The sequence below is a fragment of the Mycetomoellerius zeteki genome, unplaced genomic scaffold (genome assembly GCF_001594055.1).
Source record: "Mycetomoellerius zeteki isolate Tzet28-1 unplaced genomic scaffold, Tzet1.0 scaffold100, whole genome shotgun sequence".
Classification (NCBI taxonomy): Eukaryota; Metazoa; Arthropoda; class Insecta; order Hymenoptera; family Formicidae; genus Mycetomoellerius; species Mycetomoellerius zeteki.
In genome coordinates this window covers 462,468-475,894 of record NW_017255912.1, presented here as the reverse complement: position 1 = coordinate 475,894, position 13,427 = coordinate 462,468, and the positions used below count along the sequence as shown (strand labels likewise).

General features: G+C 33.3%; 2 protein-coding genes across 3 annotated transcripts; one reads left to right on the top strand and one right to left on the bottom strand.

The window, feature by feature from the left end:
* Positions 1-252: 252 nt before the first annotated feature.
* On the top strand, positions 253-3,505 carry Nsun2 (tRNA (cytosine(34)-C(5))-methyltransferase Nsun2). Its single transcript, XM_018461575.1, has 10 exons — positions 253-409; positions 613-1,177; positions 1,250-1,412; positions 1,501-1,608; positions 1,684-1,871; positions 1,981-2,125; positions 2,202-2,522; positions 2,601-2,968; positions 3,065-3,232; positions 3,303-3,505. Exons 1-10 carry the CDS (start codon positions 344-346, stop codon positions 3,404-3,406), a joined length of 2,196 nt encoding a protein of 731 aa, XP_018317077.1. The 5' UTR covers positions 253-343; the 3' UTR covers positions 3,407-3,505.
* A 905-nt stretch (positions 3,506-4,410) lies between these two features.
* On the bottom strand, positions 4,411-12,456 carry LOC108731317 (centrosomal protein of 104 kDa). 2 transcript variants are annotated; one of them, XM_018461587.1, is made up of 15 exons: positions 12,011-12,454; positions 10,009-10,173; positions 8,943-9,154; positions 8,329-8,727; positions 7,623-7,824; positions 7,319-7,472; positions 7,116-7,242; positions 6,823-7,049; positions 6,444-6,713; positions 6,031-6,244; positions 5,785-5,966; positions 5,552-5,697; positions 5,311-5,412; positions 4,757-4,882; positions 4,411-4,533 (listed from the first exon to the last, which is right to left on the bottom strand). In XM_018461587.1, the coding sequence occupies exons 1-15, from the start codon at positions 12,048-12,050 to the stop codon at positions 4,463-4,465; spliced, it is 2,637 nt and encodes an 878-aa protein (XP_018317089.1). In that variant the 5' UTR covers positions 12,051-12,454; the 3' UTR covers positions 4,411-4,462. The 2 variants fall into 2 exon arrangements, with proteins under 2 accessions (XP_018317089.1, XP_018317098.1); XM_018461596.1 differs by lacking the exons at positions 4,411-4,533; positions 4,757-4,882; positions 5,311-5,412 and having other exon boundaries at positions 5,571-5,672; positions 12,011-12,456.
* Positions 12,457-13,427: the final 971 nt, after the last annotated feature.

Below are 13,427 nucleotides of genomic sequence, written 5' to 3'. Positions count from 1 at the left end.
CTGAACGCAGCCAATGGCTGCGTTCAGCAGAACGTTTGTTTTGCAACTGTTGGAAATTTCCTTCGCGCTAATTGGATCATACTTTTAGATCTAGAAGAATGGTCCTATCTCAGCAGATAATCATAAAACGGTTGCAAAACTGTTGAGTCTGCTGAACGCAGCCAATCTTAAAAATCAAGAATCGAAGGTAAAAGAATCGATTTTCTAAAAAATCGATCTTGAATCGAACATTCCTAATATCAGCACGTTTCTGTGTACTGCGTGGTGTGAATTGATCATATCGTACGCGGTTATTAATGATTATTAGTGTTACTTAATCAAAAACTCATACTTTAACGAAGCAATGGGTAAAGGTCGAAAACATAAGCCGAAAAAGAACTTCGCTGAAAAACGCCGTGAGAAGCAGAAGGTATGGTTATTCATTAATATTTGAAACAAAATGTGTATATAGGTTATATATTTTAACATGACATAGGTTGTATATATTTACGGCTTTTTAAAACAACACATTTAATTTCTTTTTAAAATAAATGTTTTATTTTTTTTTACCTAATTTAATACAAGATGATAGTGAATTTGAAAAGTGTGTTGACATGTAATTGATAATTGTAGAAAAATGAATGGAATAATACCTCTCAGTCAGGAAGTTATGCAGATATTATTCGGGAAAACAAAGATTTTGAGAATTATTACAAGACGCAAGGAATAGTGCCAGAAGATAAATGGGATGCATTTATCAGCACTATAAGGACTAATCTGCCAGTTGCTTTCCGTATTACCGGTTCAAAAGCTGAAGCTAAAGCCTTATTGGAAATAATCAAAAGTGATTTCTTCAAAGAGATTTTAAATGCAGATTTGGATGGTGATAAAGAAGATGTTAATGGTCAAGCAAAAACTATATTACATAGTTTACCCTTTTATCCAGAGGAATTAGCTTGGCAATTGCAATTAACTAGGAAAGACATTCGACGATCTGAAGCATACTTTAGGCTGCATAATTTCCTTATTGCTGAAACTAACAATGGTAGTATCAGCAGGCAGGAAGTAGTTAGTATGGTTCCTCCTTTGGTCCTAGATGTTAAACCTTTGCATAAAGTTCTTGATATGTGTGCAGCACCAGGATCGAAAACAGCGCAACTTATAGAAATGATACATGCAGATGAGGAAAATCCTCCAGGTAACTAATACTAATCTATACGATAAAAAAAATGAACATAATGTAAACATTAATATTTAAATTTTCCTTTAGAGGGTTTTGTAATAGCTAATGATGTTGACAACAATCGATGCTATATGCTGGTGCATCAAGCTAAGAGGCTAAATAGCCCAAATATTCTTATTACAAACCATGATTCATCAATTATGCCAAATTTTATGATTACAAAACCAGATGGTACAAAAGATATCTTAAAGTAATAATTCAAACTTTATAATATTTATGCAATTACTTGTATTCTCTACTGAGCATTCTTATAGCTTTGTTTTTTTTTTTTTTGACAGATTTGATAGGATACTTGCGGATGTCCCATGTAGTGGTGATGGTACTATGCGAAAAAATCCAGATATATGGTGCAAATGGAGTCCTGCTAATGGCAGTAATCTCCATGGGTATAAATTAACATAATCTATAGTAAAATTATTTATTATGTAAATAATGTAGAAAATATTTCGATGATTTTATAGAATTCAGTACAGGATAGCAAAACGTGGCTTAGAATTGCTAGCAGTTGGAGGAAAGATGGTTTATTCCACATGTTCACTAAATCCTATTGAAAATGAAGCAGTACTTCATAGGCTTCTTTGTGAGACTGAAGATTCAGTGCAGTTAATTGACTGTAGAGATTTAGTGCCAGGATTAATATGCGATCCTGGTTAGTTCTAGATAATAGATGTAAAATATATATAAAAATTATTCATAAAAATATTTGTGAATTTTTAATATCTTTGTTATATGTATGATATACTGTATTTTGCAATTAGGTGTTACACACTGGAAGCCGGCGTCTAAAAATTTACAATATTATAATAGCTGGGAGGATGTTCCCGAACAATGGCAAACACAAGTACGGCCGAAGATGTTTCCTCCAGATGCAAACGAAGCTTCTAAGTTTCATCTTGAACATTGGTAAATACTATACAAATAAGTTAACACAGATAAAAATGTTATATTTCTTTAGATTATATTTTCACCAATGTTATAGTATGAGGATATTACCACATCATCAAGATACTGGAGGTTTCTTCGTCGCTGTGCTGAAGAAAGTAAAATCCCTACCATGGGAAAGAGAAACTTGTGTGTTAAATCAAAGTACACAGAATACAGATGGTAACGAAAACAAGGATAAGCACATTCTTGAAGAATTTGCGGAAGACACAAAGCTTTCAGAAAGTGGAAAACGAACATTAGAAAAAGAAAAGAAATCACGGGAACCATCAAAAAAGCGAAGAAGGATGACCGGTTACAGAGAAGATCCATTCGTTTTCTTTAAGGATCAAACAGAAGATGTCTGGCAGTCTATCAAGTGAGTTTCAGTTTCGTTTTTCCTTTTTTTTTTTTAGTATTTAATACAATTATTTTCTTTATATTGTTTGATTTTCAGAGATTTTTATGGCATATCTGATGATCTAGATCCACGTTGTTTATTAGTAAGATGTCATGAAGGAAAAAAGAAAAATATTTATTTCACGTCGCCGGCAATTCGTGATATAGTGATATCTAATGAGAATAAAGTAAAGATGATTAACACTGGCGTCAAAACGTTCGTACGATGCGACAATAAAAATATGAATTGCGCCTTTAGACTTGCTCAAGAAGGGATGCATAGTATCATTCGTTACATAAATGATGACAGAAAGGTTCAGATCTCAAAAGAAGATTTGATAATGCTTTTACAAAATGATGATCCACACACGCCACCTGAAATTGTAAAATTAAATTCAGAAACTCAAGAACGTCTCAAGGAATTTGGTAAATATAATTATATATAATTGCTTTTTTTGGTTCTTTATACTATTTTTACACAGTAATTCATAAATTTTACTTGAAAAATATATTTAATTTAAGCAACTGGAAGTTGTATACTGTTATACAAAGAAGAGAAGACTGATAATCCAAATCGCCTAAACCTTCAGCTAGTAGGATGGAGGGGAATAATGTCTCTTAGAGCATATGTGCCTACTTGCGATGCAATTCATTATTTACGACTTTTAGGAGCGGATTGCTCTAAATTTGGTACGCTGTTTGTAATAATATTATTATGTGTGGAAAAATATGTCTTATTGTTTACATTGTAATTCTACAGAGAAAAATAAATTTGAGGAAAATCGCGCAGCGGCATTAGCCAAGGACGTCAACAACAGCGATGTTAAAACTGAATGTGAAACTGAAGTTAAAACTGAAGATTAATGAAAAAATTGTAACAAAAAACAAGGATGACACAGAGGAAGAATGAATAACTGATTACATCATTATGACGTAATTAAAATTCTTCTCAACTTTTCTAATTTCTTACATATATATATATATTATATGTGTAAATTAAAATATTTAAATTATATCCTTTTTTATTTGAATTTTTGATCTGATAATAATTGAGTATTAATTATTAAGGGCTTCCCAATTTTTCTAATATCTTATCCACACATCCACACATATGTGTTTGTGTATATGTGTTCGTGGATGTGTATGGAAATTAAGATATTTAAATCGTTTTCTTTTTTTATTTAATCCGATTTGGTAATGGATCGAATATTGATACTGAAAAGTGTATAAATTATAAACGGACTAAAAAAAATAGGTGGTTTTAAAGGATAAAAACTTTGACGATGGAATGATAAATGATTATTTTTACTGACCATTTTCTATGAAATAACTGCTTTATGAAATTACATATGTTTTCAAACGTCATTTGAGCGCTGAAAGATTTTTCCATTTTCTAATGCCTATTGGACATATCTTGCCATAATGTAGTATAGTACAAATTTTCATTATAAATATGGCCGGATGCAAGGAATCATTAGATAATTCTGAAATGACTGATGTTTTTGTAACATCTGATATCACTGCCTTTAATAATTGATGCACCTCTGCATTATGTTCTTGGATATTATGCAACAATGATAAAAAGAATGAAATCTGTTAACAACTCCTAATATCTCGTCTTAGCTAAGTCATCCCTCACATGATTCCGCAAACTAGCTTAATTAATAAACATGTCTAAATCTTTAAATATCAGGATTCTCAATTTACAATTAAAAATCCGCTCTATCATGAATTTCTATTAATAAAGGACGGGTTCTGCCAAAAAAATCATTTAAATGTAATAGGTACAAATATGAAAAACGCTAGACAGCTCATATATATAAATATATAACATATACATAAACTATAAAATAAATAAAATCAAAATCTTTTTTAAGACTTGTCGAATTCTTCCGTTGGCTTCGAAGTTGTTGCCTGATGCTAGTAATCTCTACCCGTCGGTGATGTTAACTTGCCGCTGAGATTTTGTGAATTGGATGGAGATTTCGAACCTAGAATCGTATAGAAATTACGAATTTTATTATAAAACAGTTTATTCTGCTATATATATATATATATAAATTATATATATATAAATAATATATATATAAATAATATATATATATATATATTTCAGAGCTTCCCTGTACTCTCGTAAAAGCTTTAAAAAGGATTCTTTCCAGATTTATTATAGTCTAAATAATCTTTTATGAAGTCGGGGATATCACGACTTACAACTTTTCCCGAGCTTGCTTCGTGGATTATTTACACATGGATGTTCCCCCATGAGATGTTCCCTCCACTTGTTTTGATTCACTAAAGCCGAACAAAGGGGACAGCGTTCATATCCCTCTATAGGTTCTAAAACAAAAATCAGGATTTAAATTTCTGCTTTCTTTAACCCTTACAGAGGCATACTTTTTCTATTCGGATTTTTATTAACATTTGTATTTATCACAAATTAAAATGTATTTAGTACTTATTTAAATTTACAACCTTCTAACTTTATTAGTTTATATACATTCTAATTGATTTAAAAAAAAAATCGCGTTTTTTTTTTCGTTTTAATTTGTTTATAATTAAAAGTATATTGCTTGATTAATTAAAATATCACTAGAAAATTATAGTTTAAATTTTCAAAAGTATAAATTGTATAAATATATGTATATTAATAGTTAGATATTAAGAAAACATTAAAAAGACTGAGAGGAAGAAAGTTAGACATATACGTCTACTGCCCCTATAAGGGTTAATCTCTATTAATGTATCGTATCGAAATAAAGTAATACTTGTGCATTTTTTGTCTTGTCTGTGAACCTCGAACGCATTTTCATGTACCGCTTGTTTACACGTATCGCATTTTACGTAATTGCTTCTCATGTCGCATTCATCTGTAAAAAAAAAAAAATAAATCTAATACGTAATTTCAAAGATGCAAGAATTATAAATTTTTATCATGCTTTCTTAGTGTATTTGTTATGGAAAATTTTTGAATATTAAAACTTAAATATTAAATTCTCATGTACTTACTCAATAAATGCAAGTTCAAATAAGAAATTTCTACGACTTGCTTACACGCTTCGCATTTCGTTAACATAGGACAAGTTCTCCAATAATGTATGTTCAGACCTTCTTCGGAGTACACTTGACCCTTGGACAGACAAAATATGCACATTCTGCAAAATATGCGCAAACAAAATAAACAGAATAATTCTCTGTATCCTTTGGGACTGATGAATTCAATTCGCATTGTGTATACGTACTTATCTCCCTTATGGTCGACACTGTTTTCGGACGGAGACGTGATACTCGTTGAACTTCCGGTACTCACCACTGGGCTAGATCTCGAGGGTGATTTGGTTAAATTAGTTACATTATTTTCCGTAGATCTAGTTCGCGTAGGCGTTGTCGTTGCTTTATGGGTTGACTCTGCTTCCTTTTTCCTCTGCAATTATTTGTGCACATAAATATGAAATCTTCATTTGACATATTGCGAATATTATGTGTACCTGAAGATCGATCAAGTCGAATTCATGGAAAAGCTGGCGATACAGCAGATTTCGTCGTGTTATATCATCATCAGGAGGCAATTGCTTTCGAACCAATCTGGGATTGACTTTGTACACCAACACGAGAATTCTCTCGGAGACCTTTCGCACTGCCTCAGCTGGGTGATGCAGACCGGAAGAACCTAATTCGGATAACGTCCGACAAGTCAACCCGCTACAACAATTACAATACCTTATCAGAGTAATTGCGTTTTAATAATACAAGGTTGAGCTTGAGGAAGGACCCCTGCAGATCGATTAGACGAGAGTCAGAAGGACTGCGTTTCGATAGCAGAGGCCCAATATTCCTCAAAACATCTAGTAAATATTCTTCATGCGAGCTCGTGTGTCCTGAGAATATCGTTCAGAATCACCTTTGTTTCTCCGTGGAAATGCCGTGGCTCAATATCAATTGCTCCACCATCTCCAGCCTACTCAATGCGAGCCTCTGATGTGTGCTGCTGTTGACTGGTCTGGTTAGATGTACCGGTATTATGTGCAACTCCCGCACGCATTTGCAGTCTGCCATGCTGAGGATTGTGTGTACTGCCATATTGTGTATCCTCGGAGTAGTGTCGCCAGACTTTGTCAGAAGTTCTGGTAGCAAACGTTCAACGCTTCTAGCAATCTCAGTTGAAGACACTCTAAATAAATTGTTTAATAAGACATCAATTAAACCAAATGCTGAAAACTCTTCAGCATAAAAATATAGGAACAATATTTATACATATCTAGCTGATGCGAAAGGTTTACCTGTCCGCGGCAAACTCGGCGAAGAAGATTCGGATAAGCTGCGCGGCCAAACTATATACGCTAAAAACTTTGTCTCTGAGAGCCCTGTGCAGCAACAGAATCGCTGCTCTAGCTGTTTTATTCGGAGAATGTTTCGAAACCGCTGAATCGAATGTCTTCAATTCCTCTTTCAATTGCATCAGTCCCTCCTCCTTGTCAGTGAATTGCTTCGAGTAGAACTTTTCCACCTGCATGTGTTTATCGTTATTACTTATCCTATATTCGAGCATCGTAGGGAACAGCTTTGTCGTTACCATTTCCATCCCGAAGACTGAAATAGGTAACGCGGCTTGTTTCTTCTCCCTGTCGTTGAGTTTCGAGATAACTTTTGTCTCTGTGCTGTCCAGGTGACACTCTCTCGTAAACTCGTTCGTGTGCGAGCTAAACATGGATATCGACGAAAGTTTATAACGTTGTTTTGATGCTATTATAATGTTTCAACGTCAAATTGTCTTACTGCCTTAGAGCGGGAATGGTCCTTTCTTCGTAAGCTTCGTAACTTGATCGAAGAGCTGGACCTGCTGATTTAGTTTTTCGCCTAAGGGATCCCTTGTTGCAGGGATCCCTTGTCTGCTTATCAAGGACACCATTCGCAGGACTGTCGGTTAACTCTGACAAGTACGAAAATTTAATGTTATATAAATATTTAAAAATTCAAAAAATCTAAATCATGTTAAGAAAATAGAACTATGCTATAATATATATATGCTTTATATATACTATGCTATATTATATATATATATATATTCTTCAGATTATACCGGGACTATTAGTTTTCTGACGTAATGGTGATACGGGCGGTTGATGTGCGGGACCAGTTGGTGATACGGCACCATCGCGATTAGGTGGAATGACTAATCTTGGAGGAGATGTCATGTCGTCGGGCAACGCCGCTGTGTTCAAATTATCGGCCGATGTCGGCTCTTTGTCCTCTGCGGTTGACAGATTGTTCTTTTCCATAGGCTGCATCATTTTTTAATCGGTTTTAATAATTATTATCATTGCAGCTGGGCTTTTGCTAGTCGCTACAGAAATCCAAAATTTAATATTAGCTAATTTAATACTAAAAGATAGTGATTAATTACCCAGAGAGCCTGCAGAGGTAGTTTTTGAGCAGAATATGTTAACATACCAATTTCTGATGGCAGAAAGACAATAAATGTTACACAGTCTGTAATATTTGATGACGTCGGCAAATTTTACCGCCAAAAATATGATAAAGCTTGCTGATGTGCTATATCAGCAGATTAGCGACAGAATACAAGCAGAATACGGCCATAATTGATATCAGTTTGTTAACATTTCTAATCAAATGCTAGTCTGTCGACATTTTGCTTACTGGGTACTTATTTTGAATGTTAAAAGTACTGCTCAATACTTAATAAATAATTAACCACTACCTGCCAGTATTAAATTTTTGTAAGAGAACAAAGAAGTTTCAAAGAAGTTGTTTCAAACACTACTCACCCCATGGACCTCGAGTAGATTGTATATTTCCAACGACTGATAGACCTGTTGTCTGTACTGCTGAGCCTGAGCTTTTTTAGCTTTGGCCTTATCATAATCTTCCAAAGCTATAGCGTATTTCTTCTCCAACTCGTACTTGCCCAAACGCTCCCCCGCTTTTCTTAGATTCTCCATAGCCACTTTCAATTTCGAAGCGTACTCGAATCTCTCTTCTTCCACCGCTAGTAATTTCTTCACTTCCATTTGCCTTATGATTTTGGCCACTTCCCGATCGACGTACATTTCAAACGCCAGATCGTCGTAAGGCGAAATGTAATGCGGATTGTATGGAGCATCTCCCTGTCCGGTTAATTCCTGACCATAAGGCTCGCCAAGTATATTTATAGCTATAAGGCCAACCTGATAAAAAATAAATTTTATAGCTATTTGTCTAAAAAATACAATAGATTTATCTGTACAGTAATTTAATCTTTATATATAATATATCTTAAATTTATCTTATTTTTAAACTTATTTTATTCAAACACTATTTGTTGGCCTATATATTTATTTTAATTTTTATTAATACTTAATTTATATAATCGGCTATTGAATGACTGTCATGACTTACATACCTGACAATATGTGTTGTGCGCGTTACTGTGCGGTTTGTGTAATCTGAGTTTCAGCGACAGCGCTTCTGTTTCTGGAAGAGCCACGCTTTTCAGCTCCCTGCTTTTGTAAAGGGTTGACGCGTTGTCGGACAGCGTGATGTAACCCAGGTAACTGAAGTCCGTCGAAGTGGATGCATTTTCTTCCCTCGACGTCCAGATCTCCAGCTTCTCAGCTACAATCAAATTAGTTGTGCACTAAGAAAAGGATTCTGATCAGATAAATCAATAAAAAGGTCCGATAAGAATGACAATGAACAGAGTTTCAAATGATAATATTAATCAGCAATTTTGTTTAATTTCACCAAAATGTCGCGTTCTTACTGAGTCTTTTTATTAATTATGTTATTATTATAGAACATTTTTCTTTTTAGTACAGTAGTCTAATTTTTCTCGGAAATTATATTGATCCACCGAAAGATGTATATCTGCTTTTAAATTTATATCGAAAATATGATTCTCTAGCCGTCCGGTATAGTTTCATTTCCGACAGTGCAGCCGAAAAATGAAGAAGAGCAGACGATGTAACCCCAGGAAATCATGGTAGGCTCGTTAATTCGATTTCCATTGTCGGTAAATTGCTTTTTAGCCGAAATGTCGTTTTAACGGACAATGATGTTTTTAATCGTATTGAAAAAAAAACTTATTTTTTTCATCAAAAGAAAAACGATCTGTCATTGTTATTTGATATTTTATTTATAACAATTAAAATTTATAACGATTAAAATTTTTTAATAGAATCAGTTTTTTATATCTTATGCAATTTAGGAGTAAATTGATAAATAATATTTTTGAAAAAAAAAATAAAATTTTTAACATTTTTAATAAATATATAATTCAAGATATAAATATAATTCAAAATATATATTAATCTTAGTAACTTTCAATTTTATTTCTGCAGAGATATCAGTTTTTTAAAATCATTGATGTAACAATTAATAATAATTTACCATTATTAATTATCACATATTTTTAAGAAGATAAATTCGATTATAATTCGAGTAATTTAATTTTCTAAATTCGAACTTACGTATAAGGTACTGATGAGCCAGAACCTGTATTCTTGTAAGTTTCGTGGGCCCATGAAGACGTAGAATCAGTTCCTGAGGATACGTGCAATTTCTTGCACTCTGCCAACCTCTTACTGTCGGCCCGTGAACATTAAGCTCTAACGACGAGTGCCTATCCTCCTCGCCTTGAACATATATTTCAGAATCTGAATAAATTTTAAGGCATAAGTCTTATTACGAATTAAGGTAGTGCTAAAATTATCCTAGAGCACTTTTTCCACTCTGGTTTAATTATTAAATAAATTATATATACATTATTCGATGCATTAAATAATAATGAAAATTATTCTTTAATTAAAATACAACAAAATTGCTCTAGCATAATTTTATTACCTTTCTTGATAATATAAGAATTAAATTATAAAGTTAACTGGGATTAATATAACGGCATAATATAATAATACTTCAAATCTAGACCTGCGAGTTTTCCGTCAATCGAAAATGTCAAACGAGCTCGAGGAAGTTCTTACTATACGTTACTTAATTATTGACGCACATAGTTACACATGGTGCTGGATATTGTTACTCAAATATATGTAAATATTTCATAAATTTAATACTCATTGTCAGATATTTTCTTGAACCATTTTTGTACATTTTCGTTTACGTTTGTAATATTTACGATTTTGCGTGCACTTCCGCAAAGAGGATCGGTATTCGATATCACTGTTAAAATTTTCAAAACTTAAATTAACTCTTTAAATTTTCAAAATAGGTCTCAAAACTATTCAAGAGTTAGAAAAGCCTTTTGGAATGACGCAATGTCGTCACGCGATACCGTGGTTTTGCATATAATTTATGATTTGCGTATTTCACAGAACGTATACGCCCTTCCGTGCCACCCCGCGCTTAGATTCATAACATTGTTGATGCATTTTTAAAGTAATTCCGTGGCTTGCGGCACGGATTATCGTTGATGTCGATCAAGCCGCGAACACGTGTGCCGAATAATTGCTGAGGGAACTGTATAAGACTCGTCTCACACGGCAGAAATCAATGCATCCGAATATATATGCAATGATAAAAGTATTAAGATAAGGCAGTCCTGGCGAGATTCTGGCGATCGCGATGGAAATAATTAGAATGTCAAGAGCTATGCGGATCTGAGCCGCAAAGGGGTTGAATTTTAAGTCACAATGAGAAGAAATTTCTGGTGAATAACAAAAAATTGAAAAGTTTCTATGAATATAAAAAAATGTCTTTTTTTATATCTATTTTTTATTCACAAAATATTCCTATAGATGTATAGATTATATTAGTTAAAAATTATAATTATACTAAGAACAATTTCAATTTGAAAACGAATTAGAAGAATCTGATTATATTAACCAGAATTTTGTTATCTCAACTAGTATTATATAATAGACTCAATCAGAAAATTTTGATTTGCCCATTTTCGACCAAAATTTCAATTAATGCAACCTCTTTTTATGTATAGTTTTATCCACATAGCATACAATATATTTATGTAAATCATTTTTTGAAATATTTTAATAAAATATTTCAGAAATATTTTATAAGTATTTGTAAAACATTTTAAAGTATTGCATTAAATATTTCACAAGAATATTATAAAGATATTGTATAAATATTGTAAAAAAAAAAATAATATTTCAAAAACTCTAATTTCCTGGACATATTTATATTTTAGAAATATTTTATGAAAAGTTTCTGAAATATTTCATACTGTGGTAATTAATCCTTATGGGTAATTAATCCTTATGAGAACGATCACAAATCACGTCGTACTATCTTGCTCATCACGACAGCCTGTATGTCTAGCAACATCTAGAATCTAGAACGCTAAAGTATAAATCGAACATCATTGTTTAACAGAACTATCCACTTAATTCTGCCATTTAAATGTAAAATTTAGATCTTTGTAATATTCAATTCTTTCCTAATCATCGCTCGAGGTTAGTACGCGTTTTACTTCGCAATTATAGATCTGATCGCTCTTACTCGTGGCATAGACGACGTTGAATCCGACTTTCCTGGGCATGTTGCGGGGGTGCTGATCGTCGGGAAATGGCAACCAATAGAGCGAACAGCGTGATAAACGATTGAAATGTTGTACCACGAAGCGCACGGGACGAACGAACGGGGAAGAACGGAGGGACACGTCAAAATCTAAAAGGCACAGCCATCTGCAAGCTCGATAAAGGGGGAGCTTGCAAGTTTCACCCCGGCGCGTAGGCCACCCCACTTGCGCATCCGGCCGCGGCGAAGCTTGCGACAGAACTGGTTACTGGCTTTGCGCTGGAAGCCTGGAACCGCCGTCTCCGTCTCCAATAATAGGTTGAGAGATTTTCCTGCGAAAAGGCATGCGTATATTCGCGAATACGCAAACACGACGCAGATATCGAAATGACGCCGTGATGTTGCTATGAAATTGATAGAGATTTCCGCGATTGTTGAACGTTCTTGGAAAGAAGGGGTGATTACAGAAATTTAATACGAATATTTATTTTCCTCAAGTCGTGAAAGATAAAGATTCTTCTCGTAACAAATGAATAGCTTTCCGTTCATTTCTATTTTTATCTATTTATTTTAATTTCCGCGAGAAATAATTCGGAATTCAAAACACACAAATTATCTCTTTTCCGTAGTCATCCATAAAAATATATTTCTCATTTATGTAATCTTTTCCAATTCTATACTTGGTATTTTAATTATGCTGATATCTTTATTTTGCGATCTCAAATTTTTTTAAATATCCCAGTTTTTTATTTCGGAAAAAATTATTCTCAACACAGAAATAAATTTATTCTGTGTTTTTATTTGAAAACATCGTTTATTAAAGTTTACTCTTTTTATTTAGTAAAACTGGAATCTTTTTCGGCAAAACGTGGCGAAATTAATCAAGGAAGTTGCGTAATATTTAAGAATCCCTGAAAATTATATTCATGAAGGATATACAGCATTTGTTTACTATATAAACATCAATATTCTACTGTAGTCTACTCATGTCTCGCATTCTACTCGAGTCCGCTCGAGTCGAAATATAGACTGTAATTTCGTAATGGATCAATAAATAGAGGCTGCGTGACGTCAGAGGGTGCGGCGAGGGTGGACGAGCCCACGAGAAGCGTCTTATACGCATGCTCCTCTTCATCGTTCACGGCCACGTGTAGAGGCACGTGTTATTTTGAAATAACTTTGATTATTTTCGTGAAAACGGTCGTGTAATAAAAGAAAATATCGCATGAAGATATTCGTGTAACGGAATTAAATACCTGACATATTGCAATCTGTGTCAATATTTTGTGATTCCATTTAATGGTGTTTACGACGAGAATATTTCGTGTTTGAATTGGAAAATATAATTAGCATATAAAAAAAAAATATATAAAAAATAATATTTTAATAATTTATTTTA